This window comes from Blennius ocellaris (assembly GCF_963422515.1).
Source record: "Blennius ocellaris genome assembly, chromosome: 15".
NCBI lineage: Eukaryota > Metazoa > Chordata > Actinopteri > Blenniiformes > Blenniidae > Blennius > Blennius ocellaris.
In genome coordinates, this window is record NC_137664.1 from 4175420 (window position 1) to 4189509 (window position 14090).

At 42.1% G+C, this 14090-nt stretch overlaps 3 protein-coding genes across 3 annotated transcripts; 1 reads left to right on the forward strand and 2 right to left on the reverse strand.

The window, feature by feature from the left end:
* Positions 1 to 517: 517 nt before the first annotated feature.
* Positions 518 to 5379, reverse strand: dipk1b (divergent protein kinase domain 1B; the record flags this gene model as incomplete). The annotated part of the gene is made up of 5 exons (XM_080510581.1): positions 518 to 1330; positions 1602 to 1778; positions 2342 to 2449; positions 3443 to 3577; positions 5311 to 5379. 5 exons carry the CDS (start codon positions 5377 to 5379, stop codon positions 518 to 520), a joined length of 1302 nt encoding a protein of 433 aa, XP_080366707.1.
* Positions 5380 to 10235: 4856 nt separating this feature from the next.
* On the forward strand, positions 10236 to 11404 carry tsen34 (TSEN34 tRNA splicing endonuclease subunit; the record flags this gene model as incomplete). Its single annotated transcript, XM_080509815.1, has 1 exon — positions 10236 to 11404. Exon 1 carries the CDS (start codon positions 10442 to 10444, stop codon positions 11402 to 11404), a length of 963 nt encoding a protein of 320 aa, XP_080365941.1. The 5' UTR covers positions 10236 to 10441.
* A 707-nt stretch (positions 11405 to 12111) lies between these two features.
* Positions 12112 to 13860, reverse strand: mrps2 (mitochondrial ribosomal protein S2). The gene is made up of 4 exons (XM_080509625.1): positions 13804 to 13860; positions 13464 to 13577; positions 13257 to 13377; positions 12112 to 12758 (listed from the first exon to the last, which is right to left on the reverse strand). The coding sequence occupies exons 1-4, from the start codon at positions 13826 to 13828 to the stop codon at positions 12212 to 12214; spliced, it is 807 nt and encodes a 268-aa protein (XP_080365751.1). The 5' UTR covers positions 13829 to 13860; the 3' UTR covers positions 12112 to 12211.
* Between the last annotated feature and the right edge of the window lie 230 nt (positions 13861 to 14090).

The following is a 14090-nucleotide window of genomic DNA, read 5'->3' on the forward strand; positions in this document are numbered from 1 at the left end:
GTTTAAAAACAGAGCCTTTGCTTTGCTTAAAGTAGATTGGGGAATGTGTCAGAGGAGCAAAAATGCACAATTTCCTCTAAGGCTTTTCAATCCTCTACACTAACTTACTCATTTTCGCAGGTGACATCCACACTTGGAGATACCAGGCCATGCCCGCACAGCAATCCAAAAGAATTTGTCCATCAGTTTATTGTGAATTATTTATGTACAGAATTTTACAAAGAAAGTAATACGCAAGTGTCCTGAGAATATTATGTGCAAACATATTAAATGTCACTGAAATTAAATCATGATGGGGCTTAATATTCGGTTTATCCACTTCCTGGTTCACATTATGTATGCAACAGTTCACAGTTTCTTGCTATTCACAGTCAATGAAAAGTTAAAATATATTAATAATCATAATCCCTCTGAAACATTTGGCAAAGCTGCGTGAAGCAAAAAAAAAAAAGAAATTGCCATAAAATACTTCTTTCCTAATGTAAAAAGCGCTATGAAGATCATCGCGGCCATGTTTTCAGGAGTACTGTGTGTTTGAGATTTCCTTCCACAGCAACGTCTTCAGGTTGTTAAGGACCAGCGAGTGGTGAACCTCCATCTGGCTTGCCAAGCCACTGAGCGTCACGCAGGTGCGCAGCTGCTTCTCCAGATCCCCGCGGAGGTCCGACGGCGCGCCGAACAGCAGAAAATCCTGCAGGAGCACGCAGACCTTGGCCAGGTTGGGCTGCACCACCTCCGTGTTGCACTGCTTCACCAGGCGATCGCAGGTGGCCGTGCAGTCCCGGCCGTACGTGCAGTCCGCGTTCGTCTCGCACCGCCGCCCCTTCAGGAATCCCCGCACCACCGCCTGGGACGCCACGCTGCGCAGGTTGGCCATCTTGCAGTCGTACTTGGCGTTGTAGCCCACGTGGTGGGGGTTGGCGTCGCAGATGAGGAAGCTCCCGTACGAGCCGTGGAAGACCTCCTCCACAAACTCCAGGAGACCGATGGTGATGCGAGCCCTGCGGGGCCAGGCCGGGGCCAGCCAGTGATTCAAGCCGGTGCTCAAGGCTTCTGGGACCACGGCCTTCAGGTAATGAGGCACCTCCACGCTGTAGAGGGAGCCGTGGCCCACCCGCTCCGTCACATACAAGTCGCCACAGAAGCCCAGCAGCTTGGGGGTGTGCTCTTTCTCCTGCAGCGCCACCATGAGCAGGAACTCGTTTATCTGGAGCAGGGCCCAGATGGATTTGGCCTCGGCGAGGGAAACTTTTCCGTCCGAGTTGACATCAGCCAGAGTGATGACCCTGTCCACCAACGAGTTCAAAGAGGGCTGTTCGCCGAGGTTAGCCTGCAGGGAGAGGGTTAGATTTATTGGTCGTTATGCAGTAAAAAAAAATGATACGGATGAACTGAATGCTGTTAAATGTGAATATTAAAGTTTGAAGGCTGCAGAACTACTGCTAAAGGCCACGGACATTCACCTTACATCTTTAAATCAGAGCAATTTCAAACATTTCCTATAATGTGTACAAGTGGGTTGCCTTTCAGATGAAAAGATTATGACTTCTATAGTTATGGCTGCTCTGTTGAAAGCTACACAGGTTAGTTTGCTGAGAAACCTTGAGGAAACTGTGAAGCATCTCTTTAAATTCATCCATGGAGGTTCCACGAGTGGGTTTGTCGAATAAGGTCATCTCTTGTCGCAGTATAGAGTCTGGCGCTCCGTCCATTTTCACCGGATCTTCAATGCCGCATTTAATCACAACAGGCCTCTCCTTCCATAGCCCAATGTACACCTGCAAATAATAATCATAAAAAAAGAAAAATAAATCTGTCTATAGTGTAACCTTAGGCCAATCCAAAGAACTCCTGTCAATAATTGCTATGAAAAAGAAATATTTTCTGTGAAATATCCAAATAACCTTTGACCTACCCATTAACGGATGACGCCCTATCATTTTAACTCTCGGCATAAAATCAATAATTTATTCTTTAAACCAAAAAAATAATAATATTTAATTTAAGTGACACCTCTACATTAAATTACTTTTAACCAAATTTTGAAACACAAGATGAATTGTACAAAGTAAAATAGATCAATTCGTCAACATTTTATGGAGGCAACTGTATATAAAAGATGAATTAGCTTCAATAATGTTTCCTCTTAGTACATTTTTGAAATACATATTTTGAGATTATGCCAGGGTTAACATGAATGCATACATAACATGACAAGCGCTACTCATTTCACTTTGCAATGGGAAACCAGATCTCCAGCATTACATGTAGAAGTACTTTCTTCACCATGTTTGGCGTGTATTATTCTTACAATGTGCACAATGCGTGTGTTTATTTGTACCTGGTTTGTGGAGGAGGTGGACATGCAGCGGTGAAATGTCAGCGCTCTCTGGTCACACAGTGCCTTGCAGGACGAGCCAGATATGATGCCTCTTCTGTAGTGGTCACACTGGTGGGAGAAAAAAAAAAAAAAAATACAAAGCCAGAGAAGCCTCGGTGTGAGCAGCAGGAAACAGGAAAGACCTTCCAAAGTGGCTCATCTTCCTGCAATGCATAATCCAGCGTTCAAACGTCGGGTATTTTAAGATGTGTGTATGTTTATTCCTCCGGGGCCTGGCGGTAACCTTCCCAACCCTTTGTACAGAAACGTTTGCTCACAAGATAAAATGGAGGAGACACTGGTGCCTCATACTTTTGTGCTTTCTGTTAGCCAACAAGCAAATCCAAAAGAGAACAAGCATATTTTACCAAAACGTTTCTACTGTTTCCTGTCTTTCTTAGATGCAGAGTAAATTTCAACCAACACGCGCCAGAAAGAAGCCACTGCTCTCATGTGTGGGTGGTTTGCACGATGTAAACCTGGAAGCAGATTTTGTATTGTGTCGGCCAACATCAAATGTACACACGACACACACACACACCTCCACCTGCACAACTTTCCCTCAAAGCTGTAATAAATATACGAGAGAAACAAGAGAGAAAGGACATTTTGGAGCTGCACGCCCATTCATACCCGCACGGATGTAATTATTTGTAACAACGAGGTCACAGCACTGAACCTTCATAGCGCTGTGGTAATTACTCTGATTTGTTATTGTGTTAATCACTGTCCTGCTCCTCCGGGCTCTCAAATGTCACCGCCTGTTTTGTTCTCAAAAGTCCACGGCTTTGAAAACAGCTGGAAACAGCAGGAGAGCCGTCGAGCTATGAGAGACTGACCATGCAAATAAAAAAAAAAAGAAAGAAAGAAGAAGAGGCCAACCCCAGAGTGTCAGCCTGTGGTGGAGGTTGTGCTTTTGATTAAATAAGACAGCAAAACACCACAAAAAAAAGAGAAACCTTTTCACAAACATCTTATATTGCTTAGCTTATATCTTCCCGTGGCTCCATTTGATTTGCCCCTGCGACGCTCCTATCGATTTTCATGCAATTCTATACTCACGATGACCATATGGCAGACGTGCCCGCGGCAGAGCTCCGAGTACGAGGCGTACTGCATGTACATGACCCAGCCGACGACCAGGATGGCCAGCCATGCCAGCAGGAGGTATTTCACTTTAATGGCTGGCAGACGACTCTGTGAGAGGTGGGACAGAAAAAAAAAAAAGAGGAGGACGGATTGGGATGAAGAACGAGAGGAGAAACACTGAATAAGGCAACATGACACCCGATTAAATGGATGGACGGCTTGAAACCATGAAAGCTGATCTGCAGTGATCAATGAACTATGGAGATATTTTAAGTCGAAACTGAACTGAGTTTCTATTTCTTTTTTTTTTTAAAGGTAAATGTACACAAGTAACTGTGTGTTAACTATGTCTGACCTCCAGTTATTTCCCTATTTAGTTTGATTGAAAGGTTGCCTTTACTTCATAAAAGTTTGATTACGCTCAACTCATTTGCTTTCCCGAAGTAAAATGATGCAACAAAATACTGAAGAAAAAAATGTGCAGACACACTTTCACTTTCATCCATCAACCAAAAAGAGGAAATGAGAGAGACAGTATATTTATACGTATAGTCGCCGTAAATGTGGGGGCTCCCCCAACTAATAAGATTAAACTATCATGCAAAAATACCACCTCGGCTATAAACAGGCTTTAAAAACTTAACACTAAGGTTAATGTTTTAAGTATTGATGCCACGATTTGCTCATTCTGGTACTTTTATGAAGCAGTTAAAAACATTTTTATTCAGTTGGCCTTTGGCCGGTAGCTGCTCAATTTGACTTTTTCTTGCTTCTATATTTTTTCATGATCTTATCTCCCTTTTATTTTTTCTATTTATAGTGCTTTAAAGCACCTTGTGACTCATGTCCGTGAAAAGTGCTATATAAATAAAGTTCTACTTCTATTCTATTATTATTCCAATGCATATGTTTTATTTTACAGGCAAAGTGGGTCAACAGGAACATTTACAATGTGTTTTATCAATGCAACAAAGCTGCCCCACCACTATTGGGGTCAAAGATTCTCTATCGTAAAAAAAAAATCCATCAGATAAATAATCAATGAGCGACACTGACTGGCAGATCATGTTAATCTTAATACGAAAGTGTATACTGAATTGGCAGGTTTGCTACAGTGGTAGGGTGTTAAATATATTACTTGCAGACTTGCAAAGAGAAAACAAATTTTAGGTATTCCCCCCCCCCCAACAGTATTAGTTGTTGTTTACAATATATTCACTGAAAATTACACTGTTTTAGGAACAGGAGATGTGACACAAATTTCTGGGAGCCAAGACATTGATACAATAGAAACAGCATCAGTGTCACCATGAAATATCACATCTTCCATTAAATTTTCCCAAAAGAAGCAGAAAGTCAATTCACATATATTAACATGCCATAATGTTGAAATTTTACTTACTCAAACTATCCGATATACCCGAGATACTTAATTGCATATTGAGTATTTTTAACGACAGGGAAACATTGAGAAGTTACTTTGCGGTCAAGATCAAATTGTGGCCTTTCAACTAAGATGAATTTGACTCTATAAAAGAGAAATATTTAACAACAAGAACGTATCGAGATAAAAAGTACTCATTACACAAGGACATGGTGACAAATAAAACGTGTAAATCGGAATATTATAACCCATTGGACTGCTTTCTCCACAACTGATCCAACATTGACCTTCGAAAAATGTAATTCTACAAGGATTTTTTTTTTTTTTCTCCTCCGAAATTTTAGGACTCGCGACATTTTGTGACGCACGTGAACTGGGCTCTAAAACCAGAGTATTTACATTTTGACAGGCATAATGGTGTTTTTTTTGGGGGGGGGGGGGCAACATGATAACATACCTGCAGGCCTTTGGACAGAGGACAGAACAGCATCAGATGGACCAGTCTCCGCATTGTCCTGGGCATCATGAGCGACTCTTGTCTGGACGCGGCGGAGCGAGAAACGAAGCGCAGACCTCCGCGTTCTGATCACATCCTCACCGCCGCGCGTCGCAATCCGGCGGAATTATCACGCGCAGCTAAGGGGCATCGCATCTACAAGCTTGTCATGTATAATACAAGCAAACTAAAACAAAAAACAAAAAAAACGTGTGGCTTTTTGTTCGCATTCACGCATCACTCGCCGGGTGAGAAATGATCAAAGCGCGCGCGTCCTTGAAACGGAGCGATATTTGCTGATCCATATGAAGGGAAAAAAAACAAAAAAAACACCTCCGATTAAAGTCCTCATCTCTCCCCTCCAGTGTGCGACTGTGACCGCGAGTCACCTCCAATTAATAAAAGGTGACATCTTCATCAAGCCACCAGACGGAAGTTGTCGGTGATTGTGGCTGAGGAATGAGGCAGTGGTGTCGAGCGATGAGCGCACAGCCTCTCCGTATCCCAGCGACTCGCCGCTGCGCTTCTTTAAAGGGAGAGAGCGTCTTTTTTTTTTTTTTTTTCCTTTTTTTTTATTATCAGCCGACTGAAAATCTCAGTGCACTTCCTGTCCTTTAATATCACATGACCACGTGTCTCTTTTTTTGCAAGCATCGTTTTAATTGTGTGGAAAAACCACCTCGGGGGAGCGTGCGTAAATAGTGTTCATGGTATTACAGTAACCTGAAGGTGGGCTACACAATGAGAGAGCGGCTTTATCCGGGAAAATGAGAACATAAACAAGTGAGCCAGGGGTGTCAAATGTAAGGCCTGTGGGCCAGAACCCGGCTCACGTAGAGGCTCCAATCCGGTCCATCGCGACATCAAGAAGATTGTAAAACAATTCAAAGAAAACATGGATTTTTGTTTCAAATTTCTCAAGAGTAGCAAACACAACACAAAACAGAGACCGAGTCACTAAACTAGCAATGATTAAAATAGTTTCCCACTAACTTAGTCATGATTAGATGATTTGTAGCCATTTTTTTCACCATTAACATTAAAGGGGAGCACTGTGTGAATGCATATATATGAATGCAAACTTAAAATGTGTACATATGTGTGTATATATGAGATGAATATGGATACAGTATGTGTATATATACATATATGTATACATGCCCTCTATATTCGATAACTTTCTTACCATTTTATTTGCCACTACTTTTTAATACAGAACAATAATTACAATATATAACCATTACATATGGGAGTTTGGGTATGATTTGATAAGTTTACTTCGTCCTACCCTTTTTCAGGCATGTTAATCAGATGTGAAATATGAATGTCTGTGTAGATAAGTATGTGTGGGTCTAATTAAACATATTTTTTCAATAACTATATTTTCACAAGATATAATTTATTTATATATTAACATCAAATTGTGTATATATTTATGGTTGTGTCTATAGAGATATAGAACGTGTATGTGATTGCACAAAATGTATTAAATGTCACATGCTTAAAATGAACACAGTTTTTTTAAAGTTTAAAATTGAATACATGTCTCTAAAGAGTTCAGCCTTTGTCATTTCTAATATGATTTGTCAATTAAGAGAATAGATGTGTGGGTATGTGGGGTTGACAATTGATATATACACATATTAAGAGCTGCCAAACAAATTGAAAGCAGTTTTTTAACCAGTGAGACCAACATACTATATACTATATGCACATTATTCCTCCCAAAAGATACCGGTACACAGATATTCCACTTACTGAAGATTTTTTTGCATGAAGCTTTTTTATAGATAAGAAATAATGCACACATATTCCTTTTTTTATTTGCTTCTTTAAATACACTTTTTTTTTTTATTCCACACAAAAAAGTTGGGTTTGACTTAATTGTTGACATTTTGACTAAAATCTGTAAATTGAAAGCTTGATTTTTCCCATGAACGTTGCCATAATACGCCAACGTAGAGATCAAATAATTAACATATTGCATCTTCATTCAGTTAAAGGATTCTATTACATTTGTAGGCAAAAAAAGTGAATAAGTGAAAAAACAGGTGACAATGCAGGAAACTGTCTTAAAAAAGTTTATTGATTAAAAACAATATATCTACTGTATCTATCCATCAATATATGGACTTACCTGGTTAAATGATCACTAAAAAGTTCTAATAGCCTCTAAATGATCAAATCCTAAATAATAGGATGCTTGTTTAATTTCATAAGGACTTTGAAAATCTAAATAACTAACATATTTTTGCATAAACAAATACCAATTTTAATTAAACAAAGACAAAGTAGTTACTTTAAGCATTAACTTTCAAGCAATTTTAATTGCGTTTCTGAATAAAATACATACTACTTGATTTTACTATTTTCTTCTTGTGAAACGCTCACTTTCCGCCACGTATCAAAAGCCCTTCGTATCTGCAGACATCTTCAACCAACGTTTCCCCAACTTTGAGGCAGGTGAATGTTTCCACATGTTGGAAAATGCCTCTGGAAAGAGAAATGATCGTTAGAAGTGCGATTCCCATTTTGCAGCTACGACAAATAAAAGTTTTCACTGAAGCTCGTCGAGTGTCAAAGTAACAAAACGGGTTAACCTCGCACCCAACTTCGCAATGCAAGTAAATATCTGGCCCGGTTCCATACCCAAAGTCCACTGCGCAGTGGAAATCGAGCTATCGTGGGCCAGTTGCTTTCTGCCCTCGTTCTGCACAGCGGTGACACCGAAGTCAGAGCTGCGTCTCAAGGGGCAACGACAACCCTCAAGTGTCTAATACTCACTTTATGGCTACTGATCGTCAAACTTACCAGTTTTATGTGACCTGAGCAGTCCTCACATGCGCGGGAGTGAATCCCATCATTGACCTCTCCACTCAATTTCCTTAAATGGATCACAGCAAAATCATTTAAAGAAAATGTGAATCTGGTGAAATAAATGAGTACTTTTCACATACTTGCTATACTAGAGCTGAATCTCATATCCATAATATACGAAATGACATAGAACACGTTACCTGATGGGAGTATTTTCTTTAAATCTTACTTTGGAGAACCATTGTCAGCACCATCTGAGGTCAGAATTTAACTTTTGAGGCAGTTTTAAAATGTGTCATTGTACTTGTAACATCTTTTAATGTAGTATTGTGTCAGAATTTAAAAAGCAGTACATGCATTTCTGTATCATTTCAAGCTTTCTTTATGTTTTAGGTGTCAATCTCTTTGTTTAAACGCATTTCTTAGCCCTTTTTGATCGACTACATTGTTTTATAGCATTATTTAATTAAAGAAACTAGTTTTGCCTTTAATGTACTGCTTTTTTAAATGTTGTCAATACAATGTGAAGGGATAAGTCATCCAAATGAAAGGTTATATGGTAATTGTGTGGATTCCACTACGAAAATGTAAGAATATATTGCACAAATCGCAACTTTCAGAGGTTATTTTGCTCTGAATTATTATTTGTGAACACTAACGAACCGCTAATGAACACTGTTATTTGCAGGCTTGTTTTCAAAGAGGGTGATTATCGATAGTCAAGAGTTTTGCACAACACAAGAACACGAGTTTAATTTGAATTATGTAACACCAACAATTCCTTCATATTTAATGATTTAGCAACAGGTTTTAAAGACACGAGGGCTGAAAATGCCCGAAGCGACCTCATCCACAGCCACCACACTCAAAAACAATCTGCTAAAATCGAGCAGACTTAATCCTTAAATATCTCCCAATATGTCACTGCAGTTAAGCTCCTCGTGGCCTTCACATTTCCAGAAGACGAACTTAAAATAGCCTGTTGCTCACCACTGAGAGAACGAACTGTCCTAAAGCAGGAACACTACAACAAAAGACGAAAATCAAAACTTTTCACCGACATTTACCTGAAAAAACACGTCCAACAAGATTTAAATACACTTTTAAACAGAAAAGTGGACATTGTGTAGATATGTCAAAGTGCGAGTAATAGACACGTTAAATATATGTTAAATAAACAGGTTCAACGTTGTAACGTAAAAATACACCTTAAAATATGAAGTTTTTAATGATCGATATTCTCCCACTCACCGTATTGACGTGACAGTCTGGTTGTCTATAAGTGTTTGCCCCTCGTGGCCAGAAAGGGAAATTACACATAACAAGAACTACGGAAGCCGAGAGCAACCAAAGCACTCTGCGAAACGCGTTTACAAAATAACGTTAACAACTTGCCTTAGAGTCGAGAAACCAAATTTAACACCCAAAGCCGCAACTTAAACCGTGTATGTTTGTTTATGCATACCAGAACTGTAGTTGGTTGCCACATTCAAGAAATCAGGCAATTACAATTAAGAAAATGCATTTTAAATATGTATCTACCCGAAACACTATGAAAAATGGGCTGCAGGATTGCAAAACATAAAGACGTAATTCTTTTCAATTAAATTCAACTTTGTTTATATCGTGCCAAATACAAAACAGTAATTTCACTGCACTTTTGCAGAGAAAAAAGGGGGGGGGGGACTTCATTTTAACAGGAAGAAACCTGTAAAGCCAGACTTTGAGATGGAGACTTTTTGGTGTTACAATAATTGTGAAAAAACAACACACATCTCATTTTGAAAACGCTTTTACTTTCAGCTTAATAAACAAGACATGCAATCGATATATTTTTATATATTTTTTGTACAAGTGCGGGTGTAATACACTAACAAATCCACAAGAGGGGGTGGTAACTACACTATGAGGGTAATGCAAATAGGTAGGAACCTTTGTGAGATCAAGCTGGTTGCTCGACGGAAGTGAGCACATATGGTTTCTGACTGTAACTCTGAGACGAACTGCATGAAGTTTATTTTCGCCGGTTGTTCGTATGAATGGACACTTGGTTTGGACTCAATTCCGTGAGTAAATAGAAGTATATTGCATCTCCAATTCACGAAGTTCCTTCAGTCAGTTCCGAATTCACGGCGCGCGCGTCGGTCACTTTAATCAGCTGATTGTGGAGGACCGGCGAGAGCACGTGCGCTTCCAGCGTGACGGCGAAGGTGTTATTTCCTAAGGAGGACGACGACAACAGTGGAACACGCCACCTCTGCACACGTCCGAAGAGATGGAGGAAGTTAATGAGGTCAGCGATGAGGAAAAGGGGGAGGAGGAGGTGGTCCTCGAGGAGGTACAGGAAGAGCCCTCCCTGGTGGTGGGCGTGAGTTCCTGTGGCTCCGCCCCCCTGCTGTGGCGCATGCAAGACCTGCGTGCAGTAAGGAGCCATGGCATTGTGGGGGCGCTACTGGGTTCGCTCCCCCGAATGCCGCGACAGAACGGACGCCTCGGACGACCCTTGCTGCTCCTTGAGGAGGAGGAGCGCCTGCTGAGGGAGCACCGCTCCGCCGCCTCGCAGCCTGCACCGCAGCAGCGGGTTCCAGGAGAGGATCTCCGGCGACGCTACGAAGAGCAGCAGAGGCAGAGCTTCTCCGAGCAGAGCGTTATCGCACTGGAGGACCGAAAAGCAGCTCTGGTCCGCGCCATGACGATCACAAGTAGGAGTGTCGCCATGACAACCACAAGTACAGAGTCTGGGCCAGGGACCTCCGAACAGGCTGGCCAGGACCTGCTGGAGGCCCAGCACGACCGCCTGAAGGCTCTGGACCAGAGCTTTAGCTTCCCTCAATCTGCACTGGCTGTCCAGCTCAGCACGGCTAGGGCGGGGCTTAGCCACTGCCCAGAAGCCCGAGCATTCCTGCGGGCCGACGAGCCAATCGCAGCACGGCAGCAGCAGCAGCAGCCTGGACGGGAAGCCAGGTACCAGGTGTTCTCAGACCTGCGGGGGCGGGGCTTCTACCTGACCTCGGCGGGAAAGTTCGGAGGAGACTTCCTGGTTTATCCAGGTGACCCACTACGGTTCCACGCTCACTTCATCGCGGTGTGCGTGGAACTGGACGGCTGCCTGTCCCTCCTGGACGTCCTGTCTGTGGCCCGTCTGGGCTCCAACGTGAAGAAGACGGTGCTACTCTGTTCGCCGGGTCCGGACGGAGGCGTCATCTACACATCGCTCCGCTGGAGTGGGATGGTTTGACAGAACAGGACTGGTCCGGTCAGCAGGTCCGACTTTACTTCGTACCTGCTGGGGACACATTGGGATTCAACTGTGTGTAAATAAAAATGTTTTTACAATTCGAGAAGTCAGACGTCGGCTTCTTCACGACCGCTCAGGTGTTCACGGCGAGCACGCCAGTCACTTTGCATATCCGTCAAGGAAGCTTTAAGCATTGGGCTTAGCGATCACAATACAGCTTGCTCGTCTTACAGGTCAGCTGGCCTGACCTTTTGTTCAGGTTCTTTCACTTTTTGCATATCAAAATAAATATATTTAAATAATGGACGTTTGCAACGTCTCCATGTATCTCATAAAGGTATTTCAAGAGAAAATAAGCAGAACCATTCTCTGGATCACGTGTGAACTTAAAATTTTGATAGCCAAGTATAATTGAATTAATTGAAATAAAAAATGTTATGTCTCAAGCAATGATACAGAATTTGAAAACATCTCACAATTGACCGCACGACAGAAAAACTGAATTTAAAGTAGTGACCCAGAAGGCATCACATTATGCGAACGAGCTGTGTCACTTAACAAAAACTTCCACAGAGATTAAAATGTTTGGAGTTAGTTATATCAGAAGTACTTATAATCAACTCTGCTGTGACATGGAAAATCAGAAATAAAACCACAAAACCCAATGTCACCAAACACATTTATTCATAACTGAACTTCAGACCAGGTTTTTGTTTCCAGATGTAGATGGGCAGGTGGGGGGGGGTTGTTACACAGTCTTGACGTTAAAATGCATTTCCATTGTCTCTCATTTCCAAACACACTTGGTCACGAGCTCTGTGCGTTTGGCACCGAGAGGCCATGAAGGAGCTCCATCTGTCGCCTTTTGTCTTTGGCTCGGTTGATTGTCATCTTCAATAAGCGACAGTAGAGCTCCACCGCAGCCGGGGTGTCGTCGTTCCCGGGGACGGGGTACGTCACTAAGCTGGGATTGCAGTTCGAGTCCACCACGCCCACTGTGGGGACGTTCATCTTGGCGGCGTCCCTGATCCCTACGTGCTGCTGAAACACATTGTTGAGAGTGGAGAGGAAGACGACGAGGTCCGGCAAGCGGACGCCGGGGCCGTACTGGATGTTGGCGTTGGTGAGGAGACCGCCCTGCCAGTAGCGCGTGTGTGCGTACTCCCCGCAGTCCTTCGCGGTGCTCTCCACCAGGTGGCAGAACTGACGGCGGCGGCTGACGAACAGGATGACGCCGCCGCGATATGCGATGTGTGCCGTGAAGTTGAGGGCCAACTGAAGGTGCTCTACGGTTTGATCGAGGTCAATTATATCCTGATCCAAACGGCAGCCATAGAGATACGGCACCATGAGCCTGTGAAGAGACTACGGTTAAATTAAGTCACACAACATTCTTTACTCTAAGTTATGTTACCTGCTCTACATTTTTGTGTTGGTGGCAAGTTCACATATACTGTATATCTTTCTCCTAGACATGGATCCACTTTTGTCATTATTGCAAACATGACTATGTTATTACAGATGTAAATAAATAATATGAAGAGAATTTCTAATTTTTAATAATGGATCCAAAAGCAAAAGAAATTGGAGTAAATCAAATGTACATTTTATAGTCAATCAAAAAGGAAAATACTAAAATAAGGGTTTGAAATAATTTTTAATAAATTCCTAAATTTGAATAAATGCTTACAAGTATCCAATTTTGCACAAAAGTCATTATCATTTTGTGCAAGTAAAAGGCTCAATGGGGAAAAAAAACATACACAAGTCAACGGATGCCTAATAAAGTCGACTTGCATGGCAAGCTGTGAAATTAACTGGCGAGTGAAAAGCTGTGGGGAAGCACACCAACCTGTGCCTGCAACCTTTCTTGTGTCCAAGATGCACCCTGGCCTCAAACAAATCCTTCAACGTGAAGAGCTCAGACACACGGAAAAAGTCCTTCTTCTCGAGCGGCTTGTTCAAGATCAAGTCTGCAAGTGGGAGAAGTGAGTGAAAAAATGTGAACAAGACAACCACAGAACGACACTTCCATCACTGACACAAGACGTCAGCTCACCTGTCACATCGTCACTTTGAGGCTGAGGAACTTCAATGGACGGTGCGGTGGCATAACGAGGACCACCGCAGGAGTATCCAACCGTAACAGCCCGTGAATGGAACCCCAACAGCCCTGAAGACAAGACACGAAGTATAAATAACACATTGTAAACTACCTACCGCTAGCACTTAGCCTAGCCGCTAAGAAGAAATGCACAATGTAACGTGGAATTTAAACAGCAATGCGAAAGAAAAACCCTCATTATAAAAGCTTACACTATTTTTTAACAACCTGTACGCAATATATTCTACAAATAGCGCTGCTTTTTCAAGATATAAACAGACTTTAGAGTGGTTACCTCTCGTTAGCGCCCGAGCTGCCATGCTAGCTGGAAGGTCAGCGTGTTTGTATTCCGAGCTGCCGTAAAAGTGAACAGTCTGTCGCGAAGACGTCCAGGAACACTACAATACCCATGATGCAACGCTGCTTCCGTTTGAAACAACTTTATTACGACCAAAACAATTGGGTGTCATATCTTGGCTTAAAACCGAAGAATAAAACATTTCAGCTTAAACATTTTCTTTTAAGTCTTTTGGTACAAAGAAACCCAATACGAAATTTGGAGTTAATTTTAAACTGAACAGA

Excerpts from the sequence above, each read along its gene's own strand:
- mrps2 (XM_080509625.1), bottom strand. The coding sequence starts at position 13,828 with ATGGCAGCTCGGGCGCTAACGAGAG. Across the intron at positions 13,378-13,463 it reads TCAAAGTGACGATGTGACAG|ACTTGATCTTGAACAAGCCG; the intron begins GTGAGCTGACGT and ends TCCCACTTGCAG. Across the intron at positions 12,759-13,256 it reads AAGAAAGGTTGCAGGCACAG|GCTCATGGTGCCGTATCTCT; the intron begins GTTGGTGTGCTT and ends GTCTCTTCACAG.